The following is a 26,670-nucleotide window of genomic DNA, read 5'->3' as shown; positions in this document are numbered from 1 at the left end:
GAAATGTGCCACAAAGGCCGCATGGAGGGATTCTCACCCAGGATTTTTGGTGATTTTTTAAAATACCTCAAAGCCTGTATTTCCAAATTCAGGTATACAAAAGTATTCCAAAGGTTATTCCAATTTCTTTTTCAAGCCCTGGCTTCTTTCCAAGTGGTGTGAGAGGCAGGATTTTTTATCCCTTTCCATACACTCGGCCTCAGTATTGGCAACTGCCACCATAAATTCCAGTGACTGATGCGGCTGGAGGTTCATAAGCCTTTAGGAGCTACAGCTTATTACATTAACCAGACAGCCCATCTGCTGGACATACCAAAATACCTGCTAGCAGGAGATACTCACTTGATTCCATAGGCAAATATTGTGAGTCCAATTAAAACTCCTATACTGCCATCCAGAAACCAGACAGAAGAATTGTGTTTAAAAACTTCTGCGCTGAGAAGGATGGAAAATCCCATTATTCCACCTACAAGAGAGTTGAAACCTAGAAGGGGAAAAAAAAAAATGAAAGTAAGAACAAAATCTCAAGGAATTTGCTTTAAGCATCTCTCCTAAGAAGAGGTGACCTGCAGGGAGACAAGGAATTGTTATTCCAGCGTCACCAGAGAGGGACAGACCTGCGGGAGCATCGTGGCAGCACTGGCACCACACTAAGGACACAGTGTGACTCCTTCACACACCGTTAGCCAGGGGTCGGTGCCACGTGTCCTTCCAACAAATCACACACAGAACACCTGGTGTCTGGCAGTACAGCGTGAGACCTCTGTCAGTTGCCATGCCTGATAGAAATAACTTTACAGCGGTTTTGCTGCACTATGTGTCTTGCTTGGGTCAGCCCTGACATTTGCATTCTCTGTTTAGTCCCAAATCGCAATTCTAGCTTTCACCTCTCGATGCTCGTTGTCCAAACCGCAATATTCCTTCAAAATGCTGGGCCTGCTGCTCCTTGGCCCTGACAGTCAAGCACTTTTCTCTCCTACAGCTCATTGTCAGGAATGACCTTCTCTTCAAGCTTTTTACCCCATTCCATATAGTTATTTACATGTATTTGGCACTACAGCTTAGAGCTGCATACACTGCTGAATGTATTAGGGAAGACATACGGTATAACCTTAAAAATATTTTCCATTTATGCCTCAGATATATCACAGGAGCTTTGTATTTATTGTTCGCAATTTTTATGAACATCTTTTTTGATTCCTCTTTCTTTTTAAAAACCTTTGGTAGAGCCATATCATATTTAACCTAGTTAACAACTGAAAAATCAGATATGGAATATTCTGTATTGCTTGGTGAGTCAACTGTTGTGAGCTGCTGCTTACAGTACGTACCCAGTTGTTTCCCAGTTCCCCACGACTGCCAACAACCACGTACATGACACTTATTCCTGAATGTCTCATCTAAACCTCTTACAGCCAGTCCTCACCTAAATCACGTTGTCCTTCTGAAAAATGTAGCTAAAAATTGACCTTTCTTATGTATCCGTACAGCTGAAATACCTGTATAAGGCATCAACACTGTGATTAAGATTCACCAGATCCCTGGCAGGAGGTGTTGAAATGCAAAGGAAACCCAGCCAAAGAACAGCATTTAGCACTCAGCAAACCTGAGGCAGAACGGGGCACACAGCCCTGCGAAGAAAAGGGGGTTTAGGTTTTTTTTGGACTGTACAATTGGCATCACAGGCATTGCATATAAATGCCTGATTATGGATTAATTATAACCCTACAGTTTAACCAATACAGACATGGTTCCTCTGTCAACACTCCAGTCTAGAAGAATCCTGGTTCTTTCTTATTCCCAGGCAATAAAACTTATACTGCCAATAAGTGCTGAAGAAATATATATATTGTGTGAATATATGTATAAAAGATTAAGTATAAATTAATTAACTATAAACCAGTGTTACTTCCCCTCCTCCAGCTTAAGCCAGTATCCATCAGCATGACATGCAAAAGGCATGAATGATACATTTTCTTGTCATTATTGGCTGATGGTTCAAATGATCTAAAAGCAACTTTCCTAAAGAAAGTGTTTTCTCTTCTTCAGTCAAACCTTTCTCTGCTGGTGTGGCAGGAAATCACGTAGTGGCTGCAGGTATTAATCCAGCCCCATGTGCTGTGGATAGGGCTCGAACAGGAAAAAACAGGTGGCTAAATCTGGGAAGGAAACAGGTATCTGAAAACTTACAGAACAGTTGGCTGACATCACCCAACTGGCACATCTCTGCATTTGTCCTCCGAGATGTTACAAAATTCAAGATAGGAAAGGCTGGTTTTATTGTCCAAAAGACTTTTGCTATAAATAAATTGTACAAACATTTTCTCCTATTAGGATTCATACCTTTAGGCTTTAAAGAGACAAGCTCAACTCTAAAATAAAATTATTCTTTAAAAAAAGTCATTAATAGAGACTGACATGTATGAGAGAGAATTTGCAGCTTTGAAAATAAACCTATTTTTCAGAAAGAAAAATGTATGCTCTTATTACTCAAAACAATGTGTTGGTCTACAGCCAGTAATTGCAAGAGGTAAATTAGCAGGAAACAGAAAACACTAAAGAAAGAAATGCAAGGGAGTCCTAAATCTGCCTCAGCTGCTGAATTACACTGTCTCCTACTGATTGTTAATAAATCAAGTATATATGTAAATATATCTTGTGAAAGAAGATATTTAACCACACATGGTACGATCAGCCTCCTACATTTTCTAAAGTAGTTGTGAAGGAGAGAAAAGAGAGATAAAAACCAGACCAAGCTAATTGTATACTTTGTTTCCTAATTGTTTTTAATCAAAGAATGAGCGATCTCCAGCTCTGAAGCAACATAATTAGCACAAGGATGTAATTATGGGGGAAGATATTTCTGTGCCATACACGAGACCAATTCAGAGCTATTCAGGAATTTTTCAGCTACTATACTGTCTGAAAAAAACCTGCTCTGTTTTACAAACAAGTGACGTTTTTTGAAAGGGAGGGTTAAACGCCTGCCTGCCTGGACAGAATTCTGAAAGGGTTGACATGTCCCACTTGCACGGTGACAGCGAAGGCAGCCGGACTCACTGCTCTGTAGCTCCCAGAATCCCTTCCCGAAGCCTTTTTGCAGGCTGGGGATCTTTTTGGTTTCAGAATGCCTGGGGTGGCAGAGTCCATGGTAAGGAATAACACCACTGAGCAGTGTGGTCTGTTGGGAGGGAATCACAAACGCAGGGAGGCAGTAACTTTGTCACAACCCCTGCACTGCTGATTTGATGCCCTTTTTGCTTCTCTCGTATTTAAAATATAAATACTCGTGAAGAATTTATATAAGTGGGACGATGTAAAATATGAATGCTCATAATATGTTATCACCCCTTAAAAAAAAAATCTGCATATAAGTTACTTAAAATAAAGCAATTGTATGTATCCCTAGAGTAAGCTGAAAACTGGATTTCTTTAAAGTGAAATCTTTAGCAAAGTAATTTATGTACCACAATCCACGCATCATTAACACCCCACTGTGTATGTTTACAGAGCATTTCAAACTGGCCTGTGCTTGCAGATAAAATCTGGTAGAGGTTTGTAGGGCACTGTGAAACCTTTGCCATCATTGTGGCCTCTCTTGCTTGCAGAGCAGATCCCCACGGCTTTGCGAAGACTCACAAGCCTGAGCCCTGTCCGCAAGAGGTGTATCTGAAGCTGCCTTTAAAATATGCCCTTAAACATGGTTTTCAAAACAGCAACAGTGAGGTGCTATGCACCTGAGCTAACAGTCATGGCAGGGAGGTTTTCTACGGCTACAGTGGATGAGATTCACCTTGTGCCAAACCCGGGTGGGGCAGCAAGAAGCAAATGCTATCACAGACTGTTCTGCATTGGGTTTTGGGGTTTTGTTTGTTTGTTTGTTTCCCCATTTCCCAGTGGCCACCTTATTTCAATGCTCTTTCACAGTTGCCCTCGTGCAGAGGTCACTCATATCCTCTGTGTCTGCAACATGTCCTAGAGAAGTCTATAAATGCAGCAGGATCAACTTCACACTCACCATCGGTTATCAGCGCTCTGCTTGTAAGGACCTTTCCCAGCATAAATTTGATTACAGCCAAGACAGTGCAAAGGATTCCACTTAAAACGGAGACACTATACAGAAAATCATCCTGAAAGAAAAAATGACAGACATTAGTATGTCTTCTAGTCATGCTTCATATATTAAATGACAAGTTGTACATGTTATTGTGCAATTATTTGTGCTGCTAAAGGATACAACCTGAGAAAAAGATTTCCTTAGTTATGACTTGCATGACAGTTGGTGCTTATTTTACTTATGTTGCCATCTGTAGTTGCTTTTGCAAATATAATTAATGATGGTTCCAAGCAGCAAATTTAGAATTGACCCAAACTCCTCTGAATCAGGAGGTTCTGTACCTGCAGGGCTGACTGCAGACTGCCAAGGAACCCAGCGTCCAGTGCAGGCAGTGATGAAGTCCTCCTCTCAAGCCTTCCTCCTGCCTGGGAGAATCCCACTTACCAGACCTCTGTTGATTTTTGGTGTGAGAAATAACCATGTAGGATTGTTTCTGATTCTGGACTTGTTTTGGTTTTGTTTGGTTTCCTCCTCCTCCTAAGGTAAAGTCTGGTGCAAGCTACATTTGTAAGACTTTTGATACTGATGTGCAAAGTCAGGCTCAGCTCTTTCTTAGAAAACGATTTTTCCCTGGACTTTAATTTCACAGCTCCCGAAATATCCACATTGCTTAATTTGAATGTATAACGTGGGCTCCCCAGGCTCCCTCAAGAGAAAGCTGCCTGTCTATGCAGGGCAAATAAGAGGAATTAATTGCTGTTTAACAGAGATTCTCTCAAAAGTCATCTGGAGGCACCTGCCTCTGTCTGCTGAGCATTTTGTGTTTGGTTGGGGTGGGAGGAAACACTCTTGGGTGCTGAAACACCAGCACTGCAATAAAGTGTCCCCAGAGGTACATCAGGCAAGGGCTGTGCAGAGAAACCCAGGCCAGCTCTGAGGATGCTCCCCTGCCATTTAACCACGGAGCTTGGAAATTGATTCATCCATTACCCTTAAGAGAAGCTTTAATTTAAGCTGCTGCAGCAGCAGTACAAATAAAGGAAATACTAAGACTATATTTTTTTTTTACCTGCAGGTTTAAGTGGGCCAGTGCCATTGGGACCCCATTACTGGTTAAAATACTCTGCAAAAATCCCTGTTGATAGTAAACATTGTCATGATGATTCATCATCAGCTCCGTCCATTTTCTTTATTTTAGCAGCAATTCAAAACCCAAAGAAATCAAAAAATGGTTTCAAAAGCTGCCTAGGAAGATACTGGGAATTAAATTACTAGTACTCACATCCCTAAATAAATCATTCAATATATTTTCATACAATTTTTAATGTCATATAATTTTCAAAGTCTGCTTCATTCACTCTCAGTCATGAGCTCATTCTCTCTAGTCCTGATATGATATTGAATATGAAGACAAAATGCACTTAGGAAAAGAGAGTAAAATAGAAGCAGTAAGAACACAGAACTCAAGCACTGGGTAAAGTAGGATAAAAAGCATTCGTAAAATTAATCTAACAAAACAACTGGAAAATACCCAGGCAATTTTGGAGTGCCAGTGAAGGACTAAGGAAGGACTGGAGATATTTGCTTGCTGTCAGCCTAGCAAAGAAAACCTGGGAGCTTTCAAAGATCTGAAATGACAACAAAGCTCCAAAAGTCTGGATGAGCTTTGCAAAAAGCACTTGAAATTTGAGATTCTTGTCAAATTTGCACCTCTAAATTTTGTGCATCTTTCTCAAAAACGTATATACACCGAGCTCAAATAATTAACTTTGATAGCCTGACACATTCTGATTGGTCTTACGGTTATCTAATCCCACATAATATTAGGTACTTTACCTAATATTCAGTATATGGCATATGTGTAAGACTTCAGAATAATGTGAAGCAGAAAGTGGTGCTCCAGTCCTTTCTATCCCAGCCTGCTGAGTTTGTGGTCCAAGCACCACTTCTCTTGCATCTCATTTGCCAACGGTCAATCACTGTGCGAGGTCTCTTATCTCATCATCACCCCACAGACTCTCCAAAAACTTATTGCTGGCTCCCAGGCATCCCTACGTCATCTTCATCTTCCTCCTCAGCAAAGCACAAGCTTTGCCTCTCGCGCAGAACCAAACGTTGCAGACCCCGTGGAGGTGACAGCATAAACTGCTTTGCTATCAGAGGTCAGGTTACTGTCAGCCTTGGGCTGACAAAATGCAGTTTTCCTACACCTGTGAAATTCTTGGGGATGGACCTGCAAACAATTACAAATTCACATAATTTGGAAAAAAAAAATCCACTATGAATCTCAATACAACAGATTTTTAAAATTATTGATACAAATGCTCAAAAGTCCAAGTATGAATTCAGAATCTTGAAGCTGCTATGCCTTATCCCCCGTGTTACAGCACAAGATTTCATTCTCTGCATGGGACATTATTTTGAGCTGGTTTGGTTTTCAGTTGTCACGGCACATAACATAGATTTTTGGGGTGAATTCGGGTTTTTTTCCTGCCTCTGTCACTAAGCTCACGGTGTGCGAAAATACATCTTGCTATTCATTCTGGCTATGTGGTTGTGACCAAATTGAGTCTAGCCACAAAATTAGTCTAGAATCCATCAATGACTTATCTGTGATACAGATTTCTGAATCACTTCATAAAGTGCAAATTAACAGGCTTGTTTATAGGATTCAAAACTAGAAATTCTTCATACGTTTGGGTTTTCATTGAATCACAAAAGACAAGCTCATTTCATTGCTAATACTGATCCAATAAACACTGATAATGCAGAAGACCTGACATGCTGAAGGTCCTTTGTTATCACAGTGGACACAGAAAGGGAAGAAGTTAAAAAACCTGCTCTTAATGCAAACACTTCAGCAGTTTCTTGCTTTAGACTGCGCTGAGTAGATTTTTTGGAAGATTATACTAATGTTTTTAATGTCTAAAGCTCTAAATCTAGATGGTATATAAGCAATTATCTCCAGTTGTGTGCAGCTTTGCACAATAGCCACCGGGAGGCGGCAGATAACGCAGTAACTGAGCAAACGAAGAGGAAACAAAAATACTGTAAATTCACTTTCCTCAGTACTTTGCTATGCTTTCTGAGTATCCAGGCACCCAAGAGCTGGAAGAAGAAGAGAGAGTCTACTTGCTACTGACAAGAATGTTGTAAGAAGATGCAAGAGATCAGCACACGTGGCGAAGCCCAGCAGCCTGGGCAGCCCCTGCGGCATCTTGCCTGAGAGAGGTAGCAATGGGAGAGGAACGGATCAAATCGCTGCCTTGGCACTACTGTGTTGCGCTGGCCAGAGCTGGGACCAGTTTCAGACAGTGGCATCCCACAAATTACCTGAGGGAGGGCTGCTGGTGGTTAAGCTGCTGCACTGGAGCTGGAGCCGACCGATGGGACACACGACGGACACACGTGTTTTGCTGCAGCGCTCCAGGCTCTGAAGAGTTAAACACGTCATACTGTGGCTGTGAAATGATTCCCATTAAACTAACTCATCCTTTGGAGAAATGAAGAAAAGGGAAGCCATAATGGAAGGCTAAATTAATAAAATCAGCCAGGCCATCTGGCAGCATGTCCCTCCGGATCTCCCTGCAGCCCTGCCCTCCCCGCACCCTGTGCCTGCCCATCTGACAGTCATTCAGAGCAAGGAGCACATCCAGCCAGACTCACGGTACACATCCTTGGTGTCAGTTTAATTAAAGCAGCCGCAAATTGTGACAGATGATAAAAATTAAAATTCTGATCATTTCCATATGATAAAGGCTTCTCAGCGTGGAAAGTGAAGCTCTTTCCTTCTCCATTTCTTTTCATCGTATTCCCTCATTACACGAGACCTTAATTAAGGATACGTATATACTATTAGGTGGCTTCATGTATAAAACTGCAATGTACACAAAACGTCCTGGCCTGCCACCTCATTGCACGGCACAGCTGCAATGTCCCTATTTAATATTCTACGCTGTGACCACTTCCCAAAAGAAAGCTTTCCTAGGATGCTCTGTTTTCAGTCCTGGGAAGGAAGAGCAGAAGCCAGCAGGCAGCTTTTCCTCCACCTCACCCAAACACCCTGTGCAGCTGAGAACTGGGGTGAAAAAGACGTGACAACACTTCCACCCTACTTTCACAGATCTCACCAAAAAGCAGCAGTAATCTTATGGCTTAAGGAAAATTTGTTGATGATGACTTTGATCTCTTTCTGAATGTACTGTACAAACTCCAAAAAAAGCCGCGGGGGATGTTTCAGTGCTTGGCTTATTAGGTGGAGATATTTTAAACCAATTCCCAGCCTAGTAACTAAATTTCAGCTGATTTGTGGTCCTAATCTTTTCCTAGAATGCATCTTGCCAAATCTGACCCTAAAAACTTCGCCCTGATTTCATATATTATTTCTACAGACTCTTCTCTGCCCCCTCCCCTTTAATTACAGTCCTTTTACTTCCACTTCTGGAATGTAAAAATGTTCTCATTTCCTCCGAAGGGTTCAGTGTTGAGTAAAAAGCAATTAATCAGTATGGGAGAAACGTGGCATGTTCAGTGTTCCTCTCCAGTGGCCACAACACATACAATATTATTAAAATATGTGTACGATCCTCCTCTCTGGCCATTCTTGGTAGCCCATTCTAATGTGACCCCAAAACAAGCTGCTTCTCCTGCACCCCCCAGCTGCAGGTTTCTTGCCACCCTTCTGCCCTCCTCGTAGCTTCTTCTCTGAACTGGCCAGAGGCTGAACCACCTCCCCACTCCCATGGGAGCTGGGAATTACTGGTCCCAGCTTTCTCAAGCCATTTTTTCCCTTCCCGGAGAAGCCGGTGTCTCATGATTGCGTACCTCTGCTGAGCCTCGCTCCTCTTGGCTGAGGAGGCAGGGACATGTTCTGGAACACCACAGATGCTGTTGGCAGGAGCGATGTCATGGCTAGCCCCAAATGAGCTGAGTTTGTGTTGTTAAATATTAATTTTGCCCATCACTGCGACTCACCATCTGTCTCACAGCTTCCGACAATGACCCTTCTTCAGTCTAGCTGACTTGTCACCGTCATCCCCTGTGTCCACCAGGATATGCTGCCCCCCTGCTCCACGTCCCCACCTCCACACACTTTCCAGAACTTTCCGCTCCTCCAGGTCCCTCAGCAGCACTCACATCAGCTACTGCATTGCTAAAAGTCCCTCTGTGGAGCATGTTATTTAACCAAAAGGCACTGGTTTCCTTCCTCTGTCCCCTTGAGGATTCTGTTTATATAGATGCTAACTGAGATGGTTCGAATACAAACAACAACAAAAAAAATCCAAACCTCTATCACTCTCTCACAAATAATAAACATTTTATATAATCAGTCTAGAAGGAGCTTCTGGGAAGCCGAGGGTCTCTCTCACCAGCTAACTTCAAAAGCAACAAGAGTTTTAATTGCACTTCACTGTCAGAAAACAAACCAACAGCCCAGTGTCTGACTCAAGTAGCAGACAGTTTTCACATGGAGATATAAAGATCTATTATTAGCACCAAAAAAAAACCCCAACACACCACACCTCTTATGAATGTTTAAACTTATATCTGTGGTGCTGAAGTGCTGTGACAAAGCAATTCCACAGCGCAGAGCACTTCTTCAAGAAACAGATGCCACAGCGGGGGCACCGGGGCTGGGAACAGAGGGGCGATGAGCCCCCAAGAACTGACTTACGTGATCTTAGAACTGCTTGAAACTTGGGCTTCCCATTTTCCCAGAATCCATCTACATTGTTTTAGCATCAGAGAGCTATAAAACATAACTTTTAATGGGATTTGTCCACCCTCGGAAGCGCTCCCTAGTCAGACTGCCATTTGTACAACTAGCAGAGGACTGAGACCAGCAATACATTTCACATAACCTACCCAGTGGCAGGTGCCGACTTTTAGTTCTCATCAACATAGCAAAGTCTGAAAATAAGAATTTTCACCAATCACTTGAACAAAGAGCAGCTGATATGTTGTTCCTAACCCTAGTTCCAGGTATCCACAACATTCTCACCAACCCATAAGCAGCATAAGTATTTTAGGGTTAAATTAATTGTTTACAGTCAAACACCAAACCACCAAACCATACATAATAGGTAACAGTTATAAAACAGGATTCTAATGTATAATTAATGCACAGGGTACTTTGACTTGAAAGGGTAAGCAATAAATTCCCTCTCCACATATGAGAGATTAGAAATGTACAGTGAAGGAAGTGTAAGGACATGTATTACATTTGTATAATCACAGCTATTTTTTGCTATATTGGCATTGAGCTATAATTCAACTGTTCACATTGATAAATGTATCTATGATGTATTTATTATGAACAATTAAATTGCTAAATAAATTAGATCTCATAAAGCTACACTATGCCACCCCGAGCTCCCCATTCCAACTGCCATCAATAGCGTACGATAGAATTACATGAGCCTGATCTTTCAAGTGATTTCATTTATAAAAGCCGAGGCGCCACATCAGATGTGCTGCACGTCTTTCATACACAAACTGATTACATTTTTCCTTCTTTGTTCGGCAGGAAATGTCAGAAATATGGCATGATGCTTGCTTACTCTTGCCAAATCATGTCCTTTGCCATCCTAATGAGGACAAATGCCAAACTGCATTGACATAACCTGTGTTATACTATTACCTAGGGAAATGCAAGCAGGAACGGAATAGCAAATGGATATTGATTTACAACCCCAGGTGAAATTAAAATAGTCATTCTCAGTGTGGCTTGGCTTTTTTAGCCTTCTTTAACAAACAACAAAAGGTTTGCAAATTCATTGTGGTCACAGTCAAAATAAAATATGCCACTTAAATGACATTTCTACTTCCCCAGAATATATAGTAATTGACATGAAGAAGGTACAGGGGCAAATGAAAAAGGATTTTTATCAGGGAAACGGTGATTGTTAATACTAGCAAATGCTCAAAACCTATGTTTAAATTAGTTTTATCTCCTTTTTCAATCTAGTAACAAAACATTTAAAAAAAAACACTAAAATTTATACAAAAATCTAAACATGACATCATCAACATTATGCAATATCACTTTTCCTCCTTACTTGTAATGAAAAGTGGAGCATACCAAATCCTCAGGGTCAGTACTGGCTGTGGCTACAGCTCTCTGAAACATCAATAAAGGAATGGTAATGCCTTTTCCTAGTGGGAATTATCTTATTACAGCTAACACAGGCTGGAGAACAAATGCTGTGAGTAACAATAGGAGAAATATTCCGAGTCTGATAGCTAGGGCAAAAAAAACATAGTAAATCTGAGCCAACAAGAAGCAATTCTATTTTAGACCCAACACTCAACATTCTAGAAAAAAAAGTGCTTAAATTACATGATCTGAGAAATATTCATTTTAAATTAAGTGAAAGGATAAACAGAATGAAGGTTTTATATTCCAAATGTCAAACACTAATTAGCTTTGCAAGTCAGGTGTATTGAAGAACTGCTACAATTATCAGAAAACTCAATTCCAAACACCCTGGAAAGAAGAGCATCTGGCCTGCTTCTATACTTTCAGCAAGTATATTAGGAATAAAGGGAAAAAGAGAAACTAATAACTGCGGCATGTCACGCTGAAGCAGACCCTCAAACAATAAAGATTCCCAGCTATAGAAAAATCAGAACACCAAAAGAAGTAGAATTTGTAGCTGTAAGGTTCTCAGGCTATAATGGCACATCTCTCTTTCCTGTAAAAAAATCTTGTTGTCTTTGGGATCTTTCAGTATTATTTCAAGTTTTCCAGGTGTACAATTGCATGTTCACAGCTACTACTCATTGCAAAAATATGCATGGTGCTTGGGCAGATCCACTGTATAGAAAGTCTAAGAGAGTGTCACTTAAAAAATCTGAGAAAGGCTCAGGGCCCCGTATGGGCTCTATACAGCACAAGTGTACCTACTTTTTACAGAAAATCTTACCCAAATATCTGAGTGTCCTAGCTATATGCTAAGGATAGGAGAGAAACAGTAAGATTTCCTTGAAAACAAATGTATTCCAAGACAAATGGAAACGTCATCACATCTCTAAATCCATAAAATAAGAAAGCTTGATATAAAATCTTTTCAAGCAAATGAGTATGGAGGCCACAGTTTGACAAAGAAAGTGATTTGTACGTATGTGTTGATGTGTGCGGAAACTGTGTCTGCATACACACCCCCCCCCGAATCTGCCTCCAAAGGAAAATGAACCCGCTGCCAATTGAAGGTAAGGTTAGATGACAGATCCTCTCTGGAAGGGACATGAAAGCTTCATTATCATTCACTTCTCTGTCCAAAAATCAGAGACCCTTAATACATTTTCGGACACTCCTTAGAAGTAATGTCCAAAGCTTAGAAAGTGTGTGAGAAAAAATAAATCCATTAGGCTTCCCACTGCCTACATGCAATATTGGCAGTTTCCAGACTTTTTGGACAAATAAATCCCTTCAGTTACGATACTTGTCCTGTATCTACCATATCACCATCCCTGCAGTTCTTGGCTTCGGGATATAACTCATTTAAAAACGCAATAAAGCAACAGAATTCTATGGGGCAGTTGCTGAAAAACACTGTTCTACATTGCAAATATTGAAAATACTAGCACAAGGGATTGTGTTCTGAACCCTGAGGATTAATCTATATCTCAATTACTTGAAAAGAAAATTTTCCCCATGACGGTAAGTAGCATAGAATTAATATGAGTGTAGAATTCTATAGTAACTATATAATTAATTCACTGGCCAACTCTCCTGACACAGGATGTCATTTTTCAGGGGATGCTTCTTTTTAATTATTATAGAAAGTACTGTGCACAGGGAAAACCCTAAGTTTACCTAATAGCGACAATTTATGAACTTGCTGTTAACTGTGGGAGATGAAATCTCCAGTTAAAGTGCTGTAGAAATACCAATATAGTGCAATTTGCGAAAATGGACATATTGTATAAATCCCTGGTAATCCCTACGCCTTGAATCCTGTGGGCTCTTAAGGCTTCTCCACCTGAAAACTGATATAAAACTAAAAAAAAGAAAGGTATGAAGGAAGCCAGTGATGACCAAAAATCAGTTTTTAGACCAACCCAGCATGTCCACGGTTGCTGTTTTGTACATAAAACACACACACTACCAGGAGTCAACATTCCAAACCTTTATCATTAATATCATTCATATTTTAAACCTATTAATTTATCTAATCATCTGTATCCTGCCCTACAGGCTATTCCAAAGGTAACTGCAGTCACTGGTGTATGGAGCAAGGGAACTAAAAGGAGAAATGCACCATTTCTGTGATTCCCAAGATTTTGAAGCATTTAAAAGAATTACAGAAACACTGCCTGGTGCTGAAAGCACGTGTAGTGATACACACTACCTATTATTTATTTTTACTTAACGCAGCGAAAAAGGTAAAACAAACAAGGAGCAGCAAAGAAAGACAGAAGCAGTATTAAGAAACGCAGAGAGTCAGGAGCTCTAATTGTCCTCTCTCCCATGCCAGTGCAGATCAGGAGTTCTGTCATTCACAGGGTTTCAACAAAATCAAATTCGGCATGGAATAATGGAGGATTCAAATAGGTGACTGAAAAATGCCTGACTGAGCTAAACCTGAGCTCCCCTTCTGTAAATTAAGTAGCTCCTCTCTGCAGTTTAACAAGAAACTGTGGACATTTAAGCCCCTTACAGGATGGGGTGCTTGAGCTGGAAATGCTGTTATCGTGTAACCCTGTCATTCTCCTTTTGCTTCTCTGAATCCTGGTGAGGATTGTCAGATCTGCGGCTGAAATCATTGTATGACATGGCAAGAAACACTGATGACTCCTACTTTTAAATGTTCACATAAGTAAAATAAATCTGTTTTCAAAACATTTTTAAAATCGTTCAAAATGATTTCTTAATCCTGTGAATTTTATAACCTTTCTCATTGGTATTATTTTCATGAAAGCAACTCTTCTGAGATCCACTTCAAGGACAACAGAATCTCGACATTTAAGATCGCATAAATTCTTTCCAAGGAAATATCTTTCGTGCTTCATGCATATTAAGATCTGACAGATAAGTAGCCAGTGGATCTTATACACAACAAGAAACGCAATGAACTATGTATGATTGATCCAGAATGATTCAGAAGTGACTGACTACACTTTTAGGATTTTAATCACAGCACTGTACAATTAGCAGGCAGGTATTTAATTGCTTGATCTGTTTCATTTCTTAAATTAAACTTGTCCATATCATACTATTTTCTCCAAAACTTACGCAAATTAAAATGAACTCAGAGAAATTAGAACTGCTCCCAGTTTTTAACTCTGATAAATTCACTGGAGTTTACCATAAATTAAGATGTAAAAAGAGACTTTAGAGTTATGAGAATGATACAGTCAGTCACATTGCTGTGCCCTAGCATTATATGAATTTTAAATTTCCCACAAACAGTACAGCAATGTATTCCACATCATTTCTGTCTTCAAGACTGACAATACTAGCTTTGTATTCAGCACTTGAACATGAAGAGCAACATCCTTCAATTGGGCTTAGCCACATAATCTCCCTTGAAAATTAAAATCACACATCTAAAGTTTCACAAGACACTTTGAAAAGTACCCACATCTTCAACAAACTTTGCTTCAAGAAAGACTAAAAAAGATGTAAAATGTACAAAAAAATCATGTGACTATGACTCACATATTCTGTTGAAGCATATGTCCTCTTAATCTAGTACAGAGATCTTCACCCAAGTTTTAAGCCAGTTTTTTACACTACATTTCCTTGGTATTAGTTTTATGATCTTCCTCACACTACTAAGATACTTCCCTGACATCAGAGAAGCACACTAGTATGAAATCTCAGAAAACACTATCAGAAAATATCTCAGGTCACTATTTTGACGCAGAACTGGTTACTTCACTGCCATGCAAAAAATCCCCATTATCAGAAAATGCTGTTCTATTATTTTCCCATATACATCCATATATTATAGCTAAATTACATTATAAGATATTACAGGAATTAGTTCTATTAGCAATTAGTTCAGCGTTGGTCCATGAAGTAGAAGACATCACCCTCAATAAAACAGTAGGGGTAGGAACCTCTCGCCTTACTGATTTAATCTGAGCAGATTTCAACTCTTCTAAGATGCTAGAGACATCACCTGGAACATCCTTGATCGGCAAAGACCCAAACAACAGGGAAGAATGACTAATTCCACAGAGATGCAGAGCAGCTGAGGGAGCATCATGCAGACAAAGTCAGTATCAGACTCAGGCACAGCCAGAGCAACTGAAAAGTCTTCTATTAAACAACGTCCTTCTCCCCAAAATACTTTTAATGTAGCAGCTCTTAAACATAATACCTCACTGGCCATTACTTGCGGCAGTATCTTTGCTACAATGCTCCCTGAATGAGCTAAAAGGAACTAAAAAAGGTCTCCCTTTTTTTTCAGTGTTATTCTTAGTTTACACAGAGGAGTTTCACCTGTCAAGCAATCCTTTCTGAATCAGCTCCCCACAGTGAGAGGTACTGAAAGACTTTGAAATAAGAATTCGTGCCATGTCATTTGACACTGAGCAGAAGTACCATCTTTTTTCATCCCTTGTTCTAACCCACTTTCCAGGCAGAATTGCAAGGTATAAAAATCCTTTAAGTGTGTGCACGTGGTTTTTACCCTACCACCAGTCACGCAGTCCATGCCCTGCCAGACACATCTTTCAAACCCTTGATAGTTCTTGAGTGTCTAAATGAGCAAGAACAGTCAGCCCAATGGCACAGGAACAAAATTATCTATTTAACCTAATACTGGGTCAAATGTAAGCAGTATCCACCCTAACTTTTACCAACTTGATGTAGTTGTAGCATGCTGAAGTCTAAATCTAAGGCAGTCTGTGACAAAAGGGATCTGTACAAATTATTCTTACAGGACACTTAAAGTGTAATGGGATCTTCTCTTCGGGGATACCTTTCTGTACCTCTGATTTCACATTTTTCCTGCTCTAAATGCATTTCCAAAATTAAAAATAAAGAAGTCCAATATATCTGCAATTTGTAAATAACTTTGATGCTGCAAATAGGAGACATTTCTCCCCATGTAACAAACAGAGCCCTCACCTGTAGACAGTACCTGTAATGATGGAAGAATGAGATATATATGCCACACCTTTTAAACTTTTGTTCCTACTGCTGAAATCAGTAGGGTATTTGCCCACAATGAATTAGATTGAGACATCCAAATTAATCTGATCTACGCTAACATAAATTCACCAAACGGGTATTTTAGCTACTTTTGTAGCCTCCTTTCTTTACATCTGCTTCACGAAGTCAAGACTATATATTGCATTTGCTCACTAAATAGGGATCACACTACAGCCAGATGCACTTTTTGGGTACAGCCAAGTTAAGAGGTTGTCCTTCAGCTGGCCATCACTTTAGGGTCTCCCCTCACCCTTAGCAGGATCTCCTTCAGCCTCACTGGCACAAACCCACGCTCACTCCCCTACCCAGTTATGTCAAAATGTTTTGGTTGAGCTTTAGACCAGACTATTGAAAGTGTTTCAGTTAACCTAGATTACTTTGACAGAACCAGGCTGGTGAACAACTACATGTGCTGTTATGCGGTAGAGCTGAGGAGACAGTAAATTATGAAGAATGGAACGGAGTAAAAGTAAAATGCAAAGAGAAGACATAGCAGCTGCAGCCAAACAATGCACCTGGCTGAAATTCAATAATGCATTAGTTCATGGGCTTTTGCTAAGCTACTCTTCATTGCCCAAATTTCGCTAAACTACTGAATATAAGCTTCTGTAGCTGCCCAGCCTCTTGGAAGTTTCCATGGGAGCACAGGAACCAGTAGGTCATTTGCGCTACTAACAGTGGGTAACAAGGTGAAATTCCATTTCGGATTTTTTATTTTCCAGCTCTGCCTCCATCTCCTGGTCGAAAGTGTTTAGGCTTGTCTTTAGTGATGTGTTGAGAATGGTACTTGGCAAGGTGAAGCCCTGGTGAGAAAGTCTGCATGCACTTACAAATAAACCAGACTTCATGAGGGCTGAATGCAAAAGGTCCGGGTCAGGTTGTATGTACCGTAACTGAACTGAAGCCCATTTTGTTTAAGCACATTAGGAAGAATATTCTGGGAGTGGAACCATTACCAAATGGCAATGAGTAGCTGGTTTAGGTTGTATGTACCGTAACTGAACTGAAGCCCATTTTGTTTAAGCACATTAGGAAGAATATTCTGGGAGTGGAACCATTACCAAATGGCAATGAGTAGCTGGTTTGGATGAGCAGAGCTCAGGGAAGTTAACAGTCAGTACTGAGAGGAAGCAAGCAGGACAGGACAGAGCAGAGCTGAGAGAAAGGCCGCTGGGAGGGCTGCTCTATAGGCCAGGTAGGGACTGGCTTTCAGAACCAAAAGAAAGCAGAGAGCAGGAGAAAAGCCCTTTGAATGCTCCACGGTGAGGCAGCCAAAAAGCCAGCTCTTTCACCCAGCATGCTCCCCTCACCTGTTTCATTCCTGCTACTCGTACATGGCTCTGGAATTGGAGGCAAGAGCTGGAAAACAAAAAATACAATCCAAAAATACATTTTTTCCAATTTAAAAATAAAATACTGAAGCCATTTGAGTAGTAAACTGTGGAAACATTCTCCTCATAAAATTCTTCTACTTTCATTAAGCCCAGAGAGACCTCCTCTCTGTACGGGCAGTCCTCTATAAATCTTGAAGTTATTATATGCTGAGAAAGATTTGGCCCATAAAAGTAATCATGGAGATGAAGAGACGGGCTCAAGCCTATTTTAAGACTGGGACAAACGTGCAGCCATGCAGGAAGTGCACCTGCTACAGCTTTGACGAGTTCAACAGGGGCTTGTTGAAAGGCGACACCGGCCTTTCTCAGTCTCCCTGGCAGTGTATGCAATAAAGAGAACATTTTAAAGAACATGAATCACCTTACCACTTCTGGAAGCACCTTCTTCGCAAGATCATGGATAGCTTTGATCACAATACATATAGATGACAGGAGGAATATAACACCCAAGATAACACAAGCTCTGGGGAAAAAGAGATAAAAATAAAAAGAAATGTTAAGAACACATTTGGAGTTGTCAGCTCTCCCACTGCTGAAGGATAACACACAACAGAATATTAATGATAAAAAAATCGTAAGTAGCTAAAGATGGAGACTTGAATTACAGAAGAGAATTAAAATACATGTCCGGTTCCTCTCCAGTTGTTAAAACCTGGATTATATATGAGAAGACAGGGCAGACCAGATGATGTTTCAGAGTGAGAAAGACATGTCTTCTGCTCCTGATGATTTATGATAGAGCCCTCTAGAGATCTGTTTCTCTTTGTTAGTTTGTTTTGCTAGGATCTCACATTAGAAATAATCAAGGGAACTTCATGCTCTTTACCAGCCAGGACAGATGTTTGGTAAATCTGGTCAGTAGCCTAACAGAACCTGAAACATCTGCTTCCTCTCCAAATCTCCAAGAAAAAAAGATTTTTAGTGCAGATATTAAAAAAAACAAAACAAAACAAAACAGCAGGTCAGGTGCATTTCATAGGCTGTCCAAGGGTCACTCAATACCTCGATGAGGATCAGTCTCCTGAGATTAGGTGTTGTGCAGAATTAGAGACTCTATTCCTGCACTGCAGAGCTTACAACCCAGTCTTATAAAAAGCAGACAAAGCACATAATGTATACCCAGAACTTCATAGTAAGAAAAAAACCCACAATCTCTTGCTTTTGTTCAAATATACAGACTGATACTGCTCTGAGATGGAGCTCCTCTTGTCGTGAAATACTACAGGATATAAGGCTTTGATCCCCTCTATGCGACCAATAGCCACTCTATTGCAGTACTGATATACTCATAACTCCATTTTACTAATAGCTCTCCTTATAAAATTCTGTTACTATAGACAGATATACAGTAAGAGCAATTTTAATGTTTCAAGCATGAAATAGTTAACAAGTGATATCTGTATGTACTTTTTTTTATCCAGAAGTTGTATTTCCTTTGTTATTCATTATTTGGTACTTATCTGTTAGCTCAGTTTACCGATGCTATAATTATTTCAGTAGCAAGCCACTGTTTTCAACAACTCAGACATCAAGCCACCTTGTGGTTGGCAGCACATGTAATGTTCACGTCAAGCTCAATCTAGAGACTGCAGCTGAACGGGCATTGCTTTGCCTAGGTCAGAAGACAGGTGGTGGCACAGGTGAGTAGCTGGTCATTTTGTTCCCCAGAACAAGCAACACTAAATCACGCTTTGGACAATCCACATAATTCTACAGAGAGGTCCCCAGTAAAGGGGCTGCTCTTCTATGGAAGAGCTCAGACAATGCAGAGGACAGCATCCCTCCTGGCAATGCAGCAGTACGCTATGAGAGGTACTCCCAGGGAGGCAAAACTCTGTGCTACACCTATTTTAAGACAGATGTTTAACTCCTTTGTAGTAAAATGCAACACAGCCCTCATTCTTGTTAAACGTTGTAAAAAGTAGGCAGAAAAGGCTTGGTCACCCTGGAGTCCTTCCCCTAGACTCAAAGATAAGAATAAAAACCTATGGCAATATGGATGTGAGGAAAATTCATGTCCCAAAAAGAATGAGTGATATTGAAAATTAGAAGGCTTTCTATTTTTCATTGCGTATTTGCAAGAAGGTCTCTGTTCTGCAATAGACTCTTTTCAGAGATGTGCAGTTTCATACTATCTCAATGGATCACCGCACAGAGATCTGTCACCTACTTTTGTCACACTCACAACTTTCCAGTATCACCTTTATGTTTTACTTCTGCAATATTTAGCACTACCATAACCTAAGGAGCTTATACTGAAGAATCTTACACAACAGATTCTGTTGTAATGATGATTTTCTTTTTTTGGATGAGATACAAAATGTATATGAAAAGTTCTGCTCATTTACCAGGTACAAATGCAGGTTTTAGGCAATTTGAACACAGAACTGGTCCACAAAAGTTGGCTGACTGGCCTAAGGCCATGTGCTGAGTCAGTGACAGGTTGACATAAGATACATACATGTCATGCAAGAATATGCTGACATTTCATCTGAAAGCGACACTGTCATTCTCAGCAGGCTTAAACCAACATAGCCACAAATCTGTGAGCTGGAAACAACGGATTCAACTTCCTCGCACCGGTACGTATTGCTACATACCAAGAGCACGGGAAGGAAGAGAAGCATCGTCAACTTTCCTTAGCAGAACCTGTTTTCCCTATGCCCATCTTCTGAGGAAGGCAGGGAAACACTCCCTAAGGCTTCACAGGAGCTTTGCCGGCACAAGTCTCACGTGTCCAGGGAACCAGCACTTGCCTGGATTCAGCTCTCACATCCATTAGAGAGTCTGGGGTTATCTCTGTAAACTCTCCAAAAGCACAAGTCTAATAGCAAATATTTTGCATTTTTGCCTATGCCAGCAGATAAATAATGACTTCAGCAATCTTGAGCTGCTTCTTTTATTCACCAGATCAGTTTTACTGTGTCAAAAGAATTCCCATACACCTACTTAACCAGAAACAGCTAAAAGTAGAAAGAAAAAAAGGAAGATGTTAATAACAGTGACAAGGGTATTAATAGCAGGCAGAAATGCAGTCTGAGATTTAAATCAGCATTCAGTCATCATATTTAGCAAGCCTAGCTTCTCTTTTATATGCTGGCTTTTGGAATCCACAGCCATGCAAAATTCATGAGTAAAGGCATAGTACTCTAAGTGCAAAAATCCATGTTTCTTGTCTTCTTAAGTGTATCCATTTATCTGCAAAACCACTAGAACAAAATACTGCACAGTGTCTCCTTTCAATCGCATTTGCCAGAAAAATAATTTCTATCTAGACTGTAAATCATGCAAAACTCAACTACAAATGTACAAAATAAGAAACCTCCAGAAATTAATGTGAAATTTTAACTGTAATGCATAATAAACAAATTGTAATTGGTTATTGTAAGCTTGCTTTATTTCCCAGCCATTAGGCAACAAAAACTTTAACACGAACCCGATAACTTCCATCTGCTAACAATTACTCAACTGCTTTGTAACTAAACACTGTTTCCAACTGCACACAAAAGGTGCCAGTGCCAGGGCTGTTGGCAAATGCAATTTCATTAATAACATTCAATTAAATTAGAAGAGCCTACTGCCACTACTAAACAAGTTAAATTCAACTCAGAAGTACCCACAAAAATTAATCAACGAGGGGTTGTACAGAAGTGGGGTTTGACTGAAAATCTAGTGAAGATTTTATCGATACCCATGGCTTGGAATCACCTCAGTGTAATAAAGGCTCCTCGATCCCCAGGTCCCCTATGATCACTGTCAGCAATTCAGACACTCTGGAGTAACTCCTGGTCCACCTAATGTCCTCATATACCAGAACACTCATGTCTTCTTGCTAAGACGTGAGGATACTCTCCGTCCAGCGACAACCATGACAAACATGTCTGCATGTGCCACAGGCCACTAGTACCACCCACTCACACCTCCAGAGCTATTGGAGATCATGCACTTATTTAACAGCCATTTCTACATGAGTTAGTAAAAGAGCTTCCTACTACATATCTACTGCATCATTAGAGATATAGTTGACTTATAACACAAACCAATTGATCACTACAGGTTTGACAGGCAACAGAAAAGATGTAGGGAAGAATGCATGAATCTTAAAATCTCCCTCAGTTCCATGTAATACATTGCTCCTAAAAAGAAAAGAGGAACAGAGGCAATTTAGTCAAAACATTTTAAAAAATAATGGAAAACCATGATTTGATTTTCAGAAACAATAAGCTTTCTGGAATCTTGCAAAGAAAAACAGACTAATTCAGAAAGGACAAGGTGAGGGCACCTCTCTGATATCCAGGCAATAATCAACTTTTAGGTCAACTAAAGCTCAAAGTTCCAAAGGCTTTTTTCTTAGAGTAATGGCACTTGTACTGCAAGAGTAATAAAACCATATAATTAAGTTGTTGGTAAAGAGAATTTAATATTATGATTTTAACAGTGAAACCACCAAGTCTTCTTTAGTTTGCTGCAGGTCTTGGTAGCAGATCATGTTCTGCTAAAGATACTTTTTGATGCCTTTTGAGGCAGTATTTCTATCTGAAAATCCAGAAGATTAAGTCTAATTCATTGTATGAAAAGATGAACTCATCAATTTTATCAGCTTTTCAATATAACTTTGCCACCGATGAAACATAGTTAAATCAGTTGTACTGCAGCCTCAGGCGTTGAGGATGAAATTATTTGAAGTTTCAAAACGGCTGAAGACTTTATACAGCTTTCGAGCTTCAGTTGCTGCTAGTTCACTTCTACTGGAATTCAGAAACATGATTATGTCTGACTCCTACAAACTATACTCATGTCTCCAATCTAAAGCTTCGTTCTGGGTACGCTACAGCCTGACAATTTCCAAAAGAAATTCTGAAAGAAGTACTACAACCCATATCCAACCCATTTATATTTATGCAACCCTATAAATGCCCGTTTTACATTATACCAGTCCCGGATATTTGCACTCACACCCATCAAAGTAAGATCAGTGTAACTGTATTACATGACATGCAGCTGCCACCTCATCTTTCCGTAACACATGCCCTGCCCAGAGCTCTAATAGACAGAATTCTTCGTTTTGATGACAAATTCTCACAACTCATAAGGAAATCAGAAAAGGAAATCTATTACTGTAAGCACCTGAAAAGTCTTTCCCTTAATCACAAATGTGTTACTCTGTGAAAGGTAACGGCTTTTAACTAAGAAGCTTTGAAAAGTACAGAGATTCAGAGGGGGTGCATCTCCACAAACTGTCAATTTTCAAGCTGCTATTAGTAAGCTAACGTTTTTCCCCCTCTTTTTACCACAAGATTAATTTCCTAAGGAGAAAAAAATGAACTATTCAATTCATTTGCATCTAGCAGACACAGCAAAACAGCCTTTGGATTCAGGGAATTATCCTTAATTCTGTCCAACATTTGTAATTATTTGTTATAAGACTAAATTTCTGTAGTATTTCCATCATGGAACTAAAGACTCAACCAGATCTCTATGGTGATTAATCTCCAAAGGAGTTTTCCTCATATTGGTTGACTCCTATAAAATATCCACCACAAGAGGCTTCCCTTCTTCATTATCATCCTGCGATGTTTCTGACAAATGGAATACAGTGGCACAGCACCAATGAGGGTTCATAATGAAACACTTGGTAATTACTCCTCTAAAGTCAATCTGCTTTCATATGCAGCAAAGGTGGTGCAAAAGAATTAAGGATTCAGAATAAATTATTGATGCATACCAATACAATCTGCAAATATATGTTAGCTTTCTCCTAGCAGCTCCCAGACAACAGTTGTTTTGGGGCAGCGGAGAGGGAATGTGGTCTCACATACCTGAAAGTGTGTCTGTTACATCCTGAAACCTATTTGAGCACCACACTTCATTTGCACTAAAATAGTCCCTGAAATGTAATAACATTATGTGGAATAAAACAAGATTGTCAGTAGCAGCCTAATTAGTTCCCAGTTTTGTTAATATATGACACACCTACAATGCAATATTAAAAACCTGACCTTTTTGTCAAATACTGCTCTATTCTACCACCTTTTTTATTAATTGTTGTAACTCAGATTACTTGATCTTTTTTGATCACATGCACTATTGGGGAGTGGCGTATTTGTTTATTTATTTTATTACTTTTACCAATGTAAAGAACCCCACAGAACAGCCCAGGTTGGAAGGGACCTCAAAAAATCATCTGGCCCAACCTTTCACAGGAAAGAGAGCCTAGATGAGGATATCCAGCACCCTGCTGAATCTCATCTTGAAAACCTCCCGCGATGAGAACTCTAGCACATCCTTGGGCATGTTCCATGACTGATTGTTCTCCCTGTAAAAAAATGTCTTTCTTGTGTCAAGATAACTCACCTTATTTATTGAAAACATCGCTTACCTTATTCAAGGAAAACATTTTAATAATTTCAGCAGAGCTACAGAGATAAATGTGAGCAAAGGGAACTGTGAGAAAAGTCATTATGAACCACTAGCATTTGTAATAATATTCTAGAGGTAGAAAATATATTATCACATTTGCAAAGCTGCCATCAAAACAAGCTTCAGTTCCTCATCCTCTGGCAGCTATGACACTATAAATAAAATACTCCTAATTACTATGTACCATTCAGTTACCTTCCAAGAGCTGGTTTACTCCAGTTTATTTTAATTCTGTGTTTTCTTGGTTGTTAAGAATCTTACCATGATTTGATTTTCTAAGAGAAATAAGTTTTCCACCATGGGAATAGTGGAACAGTTTGCCCAGAGAAGCTGCAGAGTCTCCATCTTTGGAAGTTTTCAGGACCTGACTGGATAAAGCTCTGAGCAACCTATTCTGTTCTCACAGCTGACTCTGCTTTGAGCAGGAGCCTGGGCTGCAGACCTCCTGAGGTGCCTTCCAACCTGAATTATCCTGTAATCCTATGAATTTTTATTCACAAGATCTTTATCTCTGCAGGCTCTGTCAAGATCTTTCATCACTAATGGCTCCTAATAGCCCAAAGGAAAGGTAGTTAAAATCTCTTCAGGCTCCTTTCACCACCGGAGTAAAGAAGTAGAGTTAAAAATGTTAGTTTGCAAGGAACTGTAACTTAGCATTAAAATGAGCTGCAGGCCAATAAGAGCAATACGAGCTCTAAGCCCAGGAGTAATGTGAGCTTTTTCAGGAAAGCTGAACAAATCAGCTTTATGATGGATACAGGATTTAATCTCAGAATAAACCCACTAATGAAACCTCGAGTTTTCATTTTTCCATGCCTTGCATGTTGCGCTCTATGACTTCCCTGAATGATTCCATACATGATATTCTCTCTGTCACTCACTAATACTAAAATACATTGAAATCACAGGGAAACAGGAATTAGCACATTTATAGATTTTATTAAATTAATTACTTTCATAATTTAATTTTGGAGTGTAAGTAAGAAAAAAAAATAAACTATAAATGTATTCATTCACTTTCCAATTCTTTATCTCTCTATACATTTTTTCTCAATTGTCTTCTGCATCTAGCCACATGACAGGAACCCTTTTGTGTCTCTTTGCTTTGCTGGTACTCTTGTTTTCATCCTTTCTTCCCACAGCCAAATACAAATTCCATCCCGTGAATGCTCCTTCATTAGTAATTTGGAGCTTGCAATAATCTGCACATTTCTTCTAGATGAGAGGCAGACAACCTGTTTAAACAGAGCTAGGCCTACTTTCATTTGATATTTGTATTATGGCAGCTCTTACAGTGTCATTACAGTAGCAAAGTATAAAATTCCAACCACAGCCAGACCAAGATTTCTCAAGCATAGGCAAAATTGAAAGTTGATACTCAAAGGATGAGAACTTCAAGGTAAAAAGCTGAGTGTTCTGGTCACCAAACAATTTTGTTATGGCAAATGAGTGGGTTCTGGCCAACAGGGAGTAAGTGAAGCAGGGTGGAAAAAATACAAGAGGACTCAGAAAAGTCAGAGGACAAGGAATATGGAAAGGGAAAATGTCAGAGGATGTTTTGGACAGAACAGGCTGAAGGTGTTCATTCTGGTTTGCAGGCCTTTGAGGAGCCAAGGGAGGGCTGGGGATGCTGTAGATGTGGGCCTCTGATCTCTCTTTGCCTCATCTCTCTCCATGTCTTTCTGAGCACAAGGAAACACCCTGTCCGGTCCACTGCACGCTGTGCCACAAGTATAGCTCTGCTGCCCACTATTTTAAAAACATGCATTAAAGTTACAACGCAGTTGTTCACTAACGTTTGTTCCTTGCTTTCCATTCTGCAATACGGCTGAGATAATTCTAGCCATGTTTTTCATTAGGGTGACATCCAGAACTGTGAAAACTGTAAAATCTGCTTCTTAAACCCACTAAAGGGCTTAATCTAGAAAGAAAATTACTAGCCACTGTGGCATATTACTGTAATACACAGGCAAAAGATGTAATATCAGCCTCAATCTTTATGTTCCTCCTTCTTTGTCATGCTCTGTTGCTAATCTTAAGCTTCTTTGCGTCCAATTAGATAGTTATATGGCTTGTTTGTGTTTGCGGTGTAGCTTATCTGTTATCAGGTTTAGTTTCTGGGGAGTGCTTGGACACCAAACTGTACAGAATCACAGCTGTTCAGAGTATTTGCACCTGCCTGTTGCTGGGTAAAGAGGGAATAGAGTCAATTTAAGATGCACTTTAAAAGGAATTAAGTGGGCTTGTTGTCAATCTCACACATTCCATAATCCACCTCCAGTCACCAGAATCCAGATCAGCACTGTTGCAGCTACTCCTTTTTCTCACTACTAAGTATATATTTTTTAAAAATTTTTAAAAAGCAAACACAGATTACAAAACAAAGAGAAATCAAGTAATATTCCAAATAACCATTCAAAGCTGATTTCTCAATTATTATATTAAAAAATACACTGTGTTATCACATGGTCCAACCTCTTATTCCAGAACATACAGGGGAAACGCTGTTTCTATCTGAGACTCAGATTAGCTATGCTACATATCCATTTCTTGTTGAAATTGTTATAGGCCTCCTAAAACTTTTATTATCCTCAGGAGTTCAACTAGTTACTGCAGAACAGGGTTTTTACATC

General features: G+C 39.8%; 1 protein-coding gene across 2 annotated transcripts in view; it reads right to left on the bottom strand.

The window, feature by feature from the left end:
* TMEM163 (transmembrane protein 163) overlaps nucleotides 1-26,670 on the bottom strand; it is a 92,335-nt gene that overhangs the window by 2,178 nt on the left and 63,487 nt on the right. For both annotated transcript variants that reach the window (XM_065069600.1, XM_065069601.1), the window contains 3 exons: nucleotides 17,984-18,080; nucleotides 4,019-4,130; nucleotides 343-484 (listed from right to left, as the gene is read on the bottom strand). In XM_065069600.1, the coding sequence (XP_064925672.1) occupies nucleotides 343-484; nucleotides 4,019-4,130; nucleotides 17,984-18,080 (351 nt within the window). The remainder of the gene's footprint in view (nucleotides 1-342; nucleotides 485-4,018; nucleotides 4,131-17,983; nucleotides 18,081-26,670) is intronic.

The sequence above is a fragment of the Columba livia genome, chromosome 7 (assembly GCF_036013475.1).
Source record: "Columba livia isolate bColLiv1 breed racing homer chromosome 7, bColLiv1.pat.W.v2, whole genome shotgun sequence".
NCBI lineage: Eukaryota > Metazoa > Chordata > Aves > Columbiformes > Columbidae > Columba > Columba livia.
Note: the sequence above shows the minus strand (reverse complement) of the source record. Positions and strands in the feature narration are given on the sequence as shown.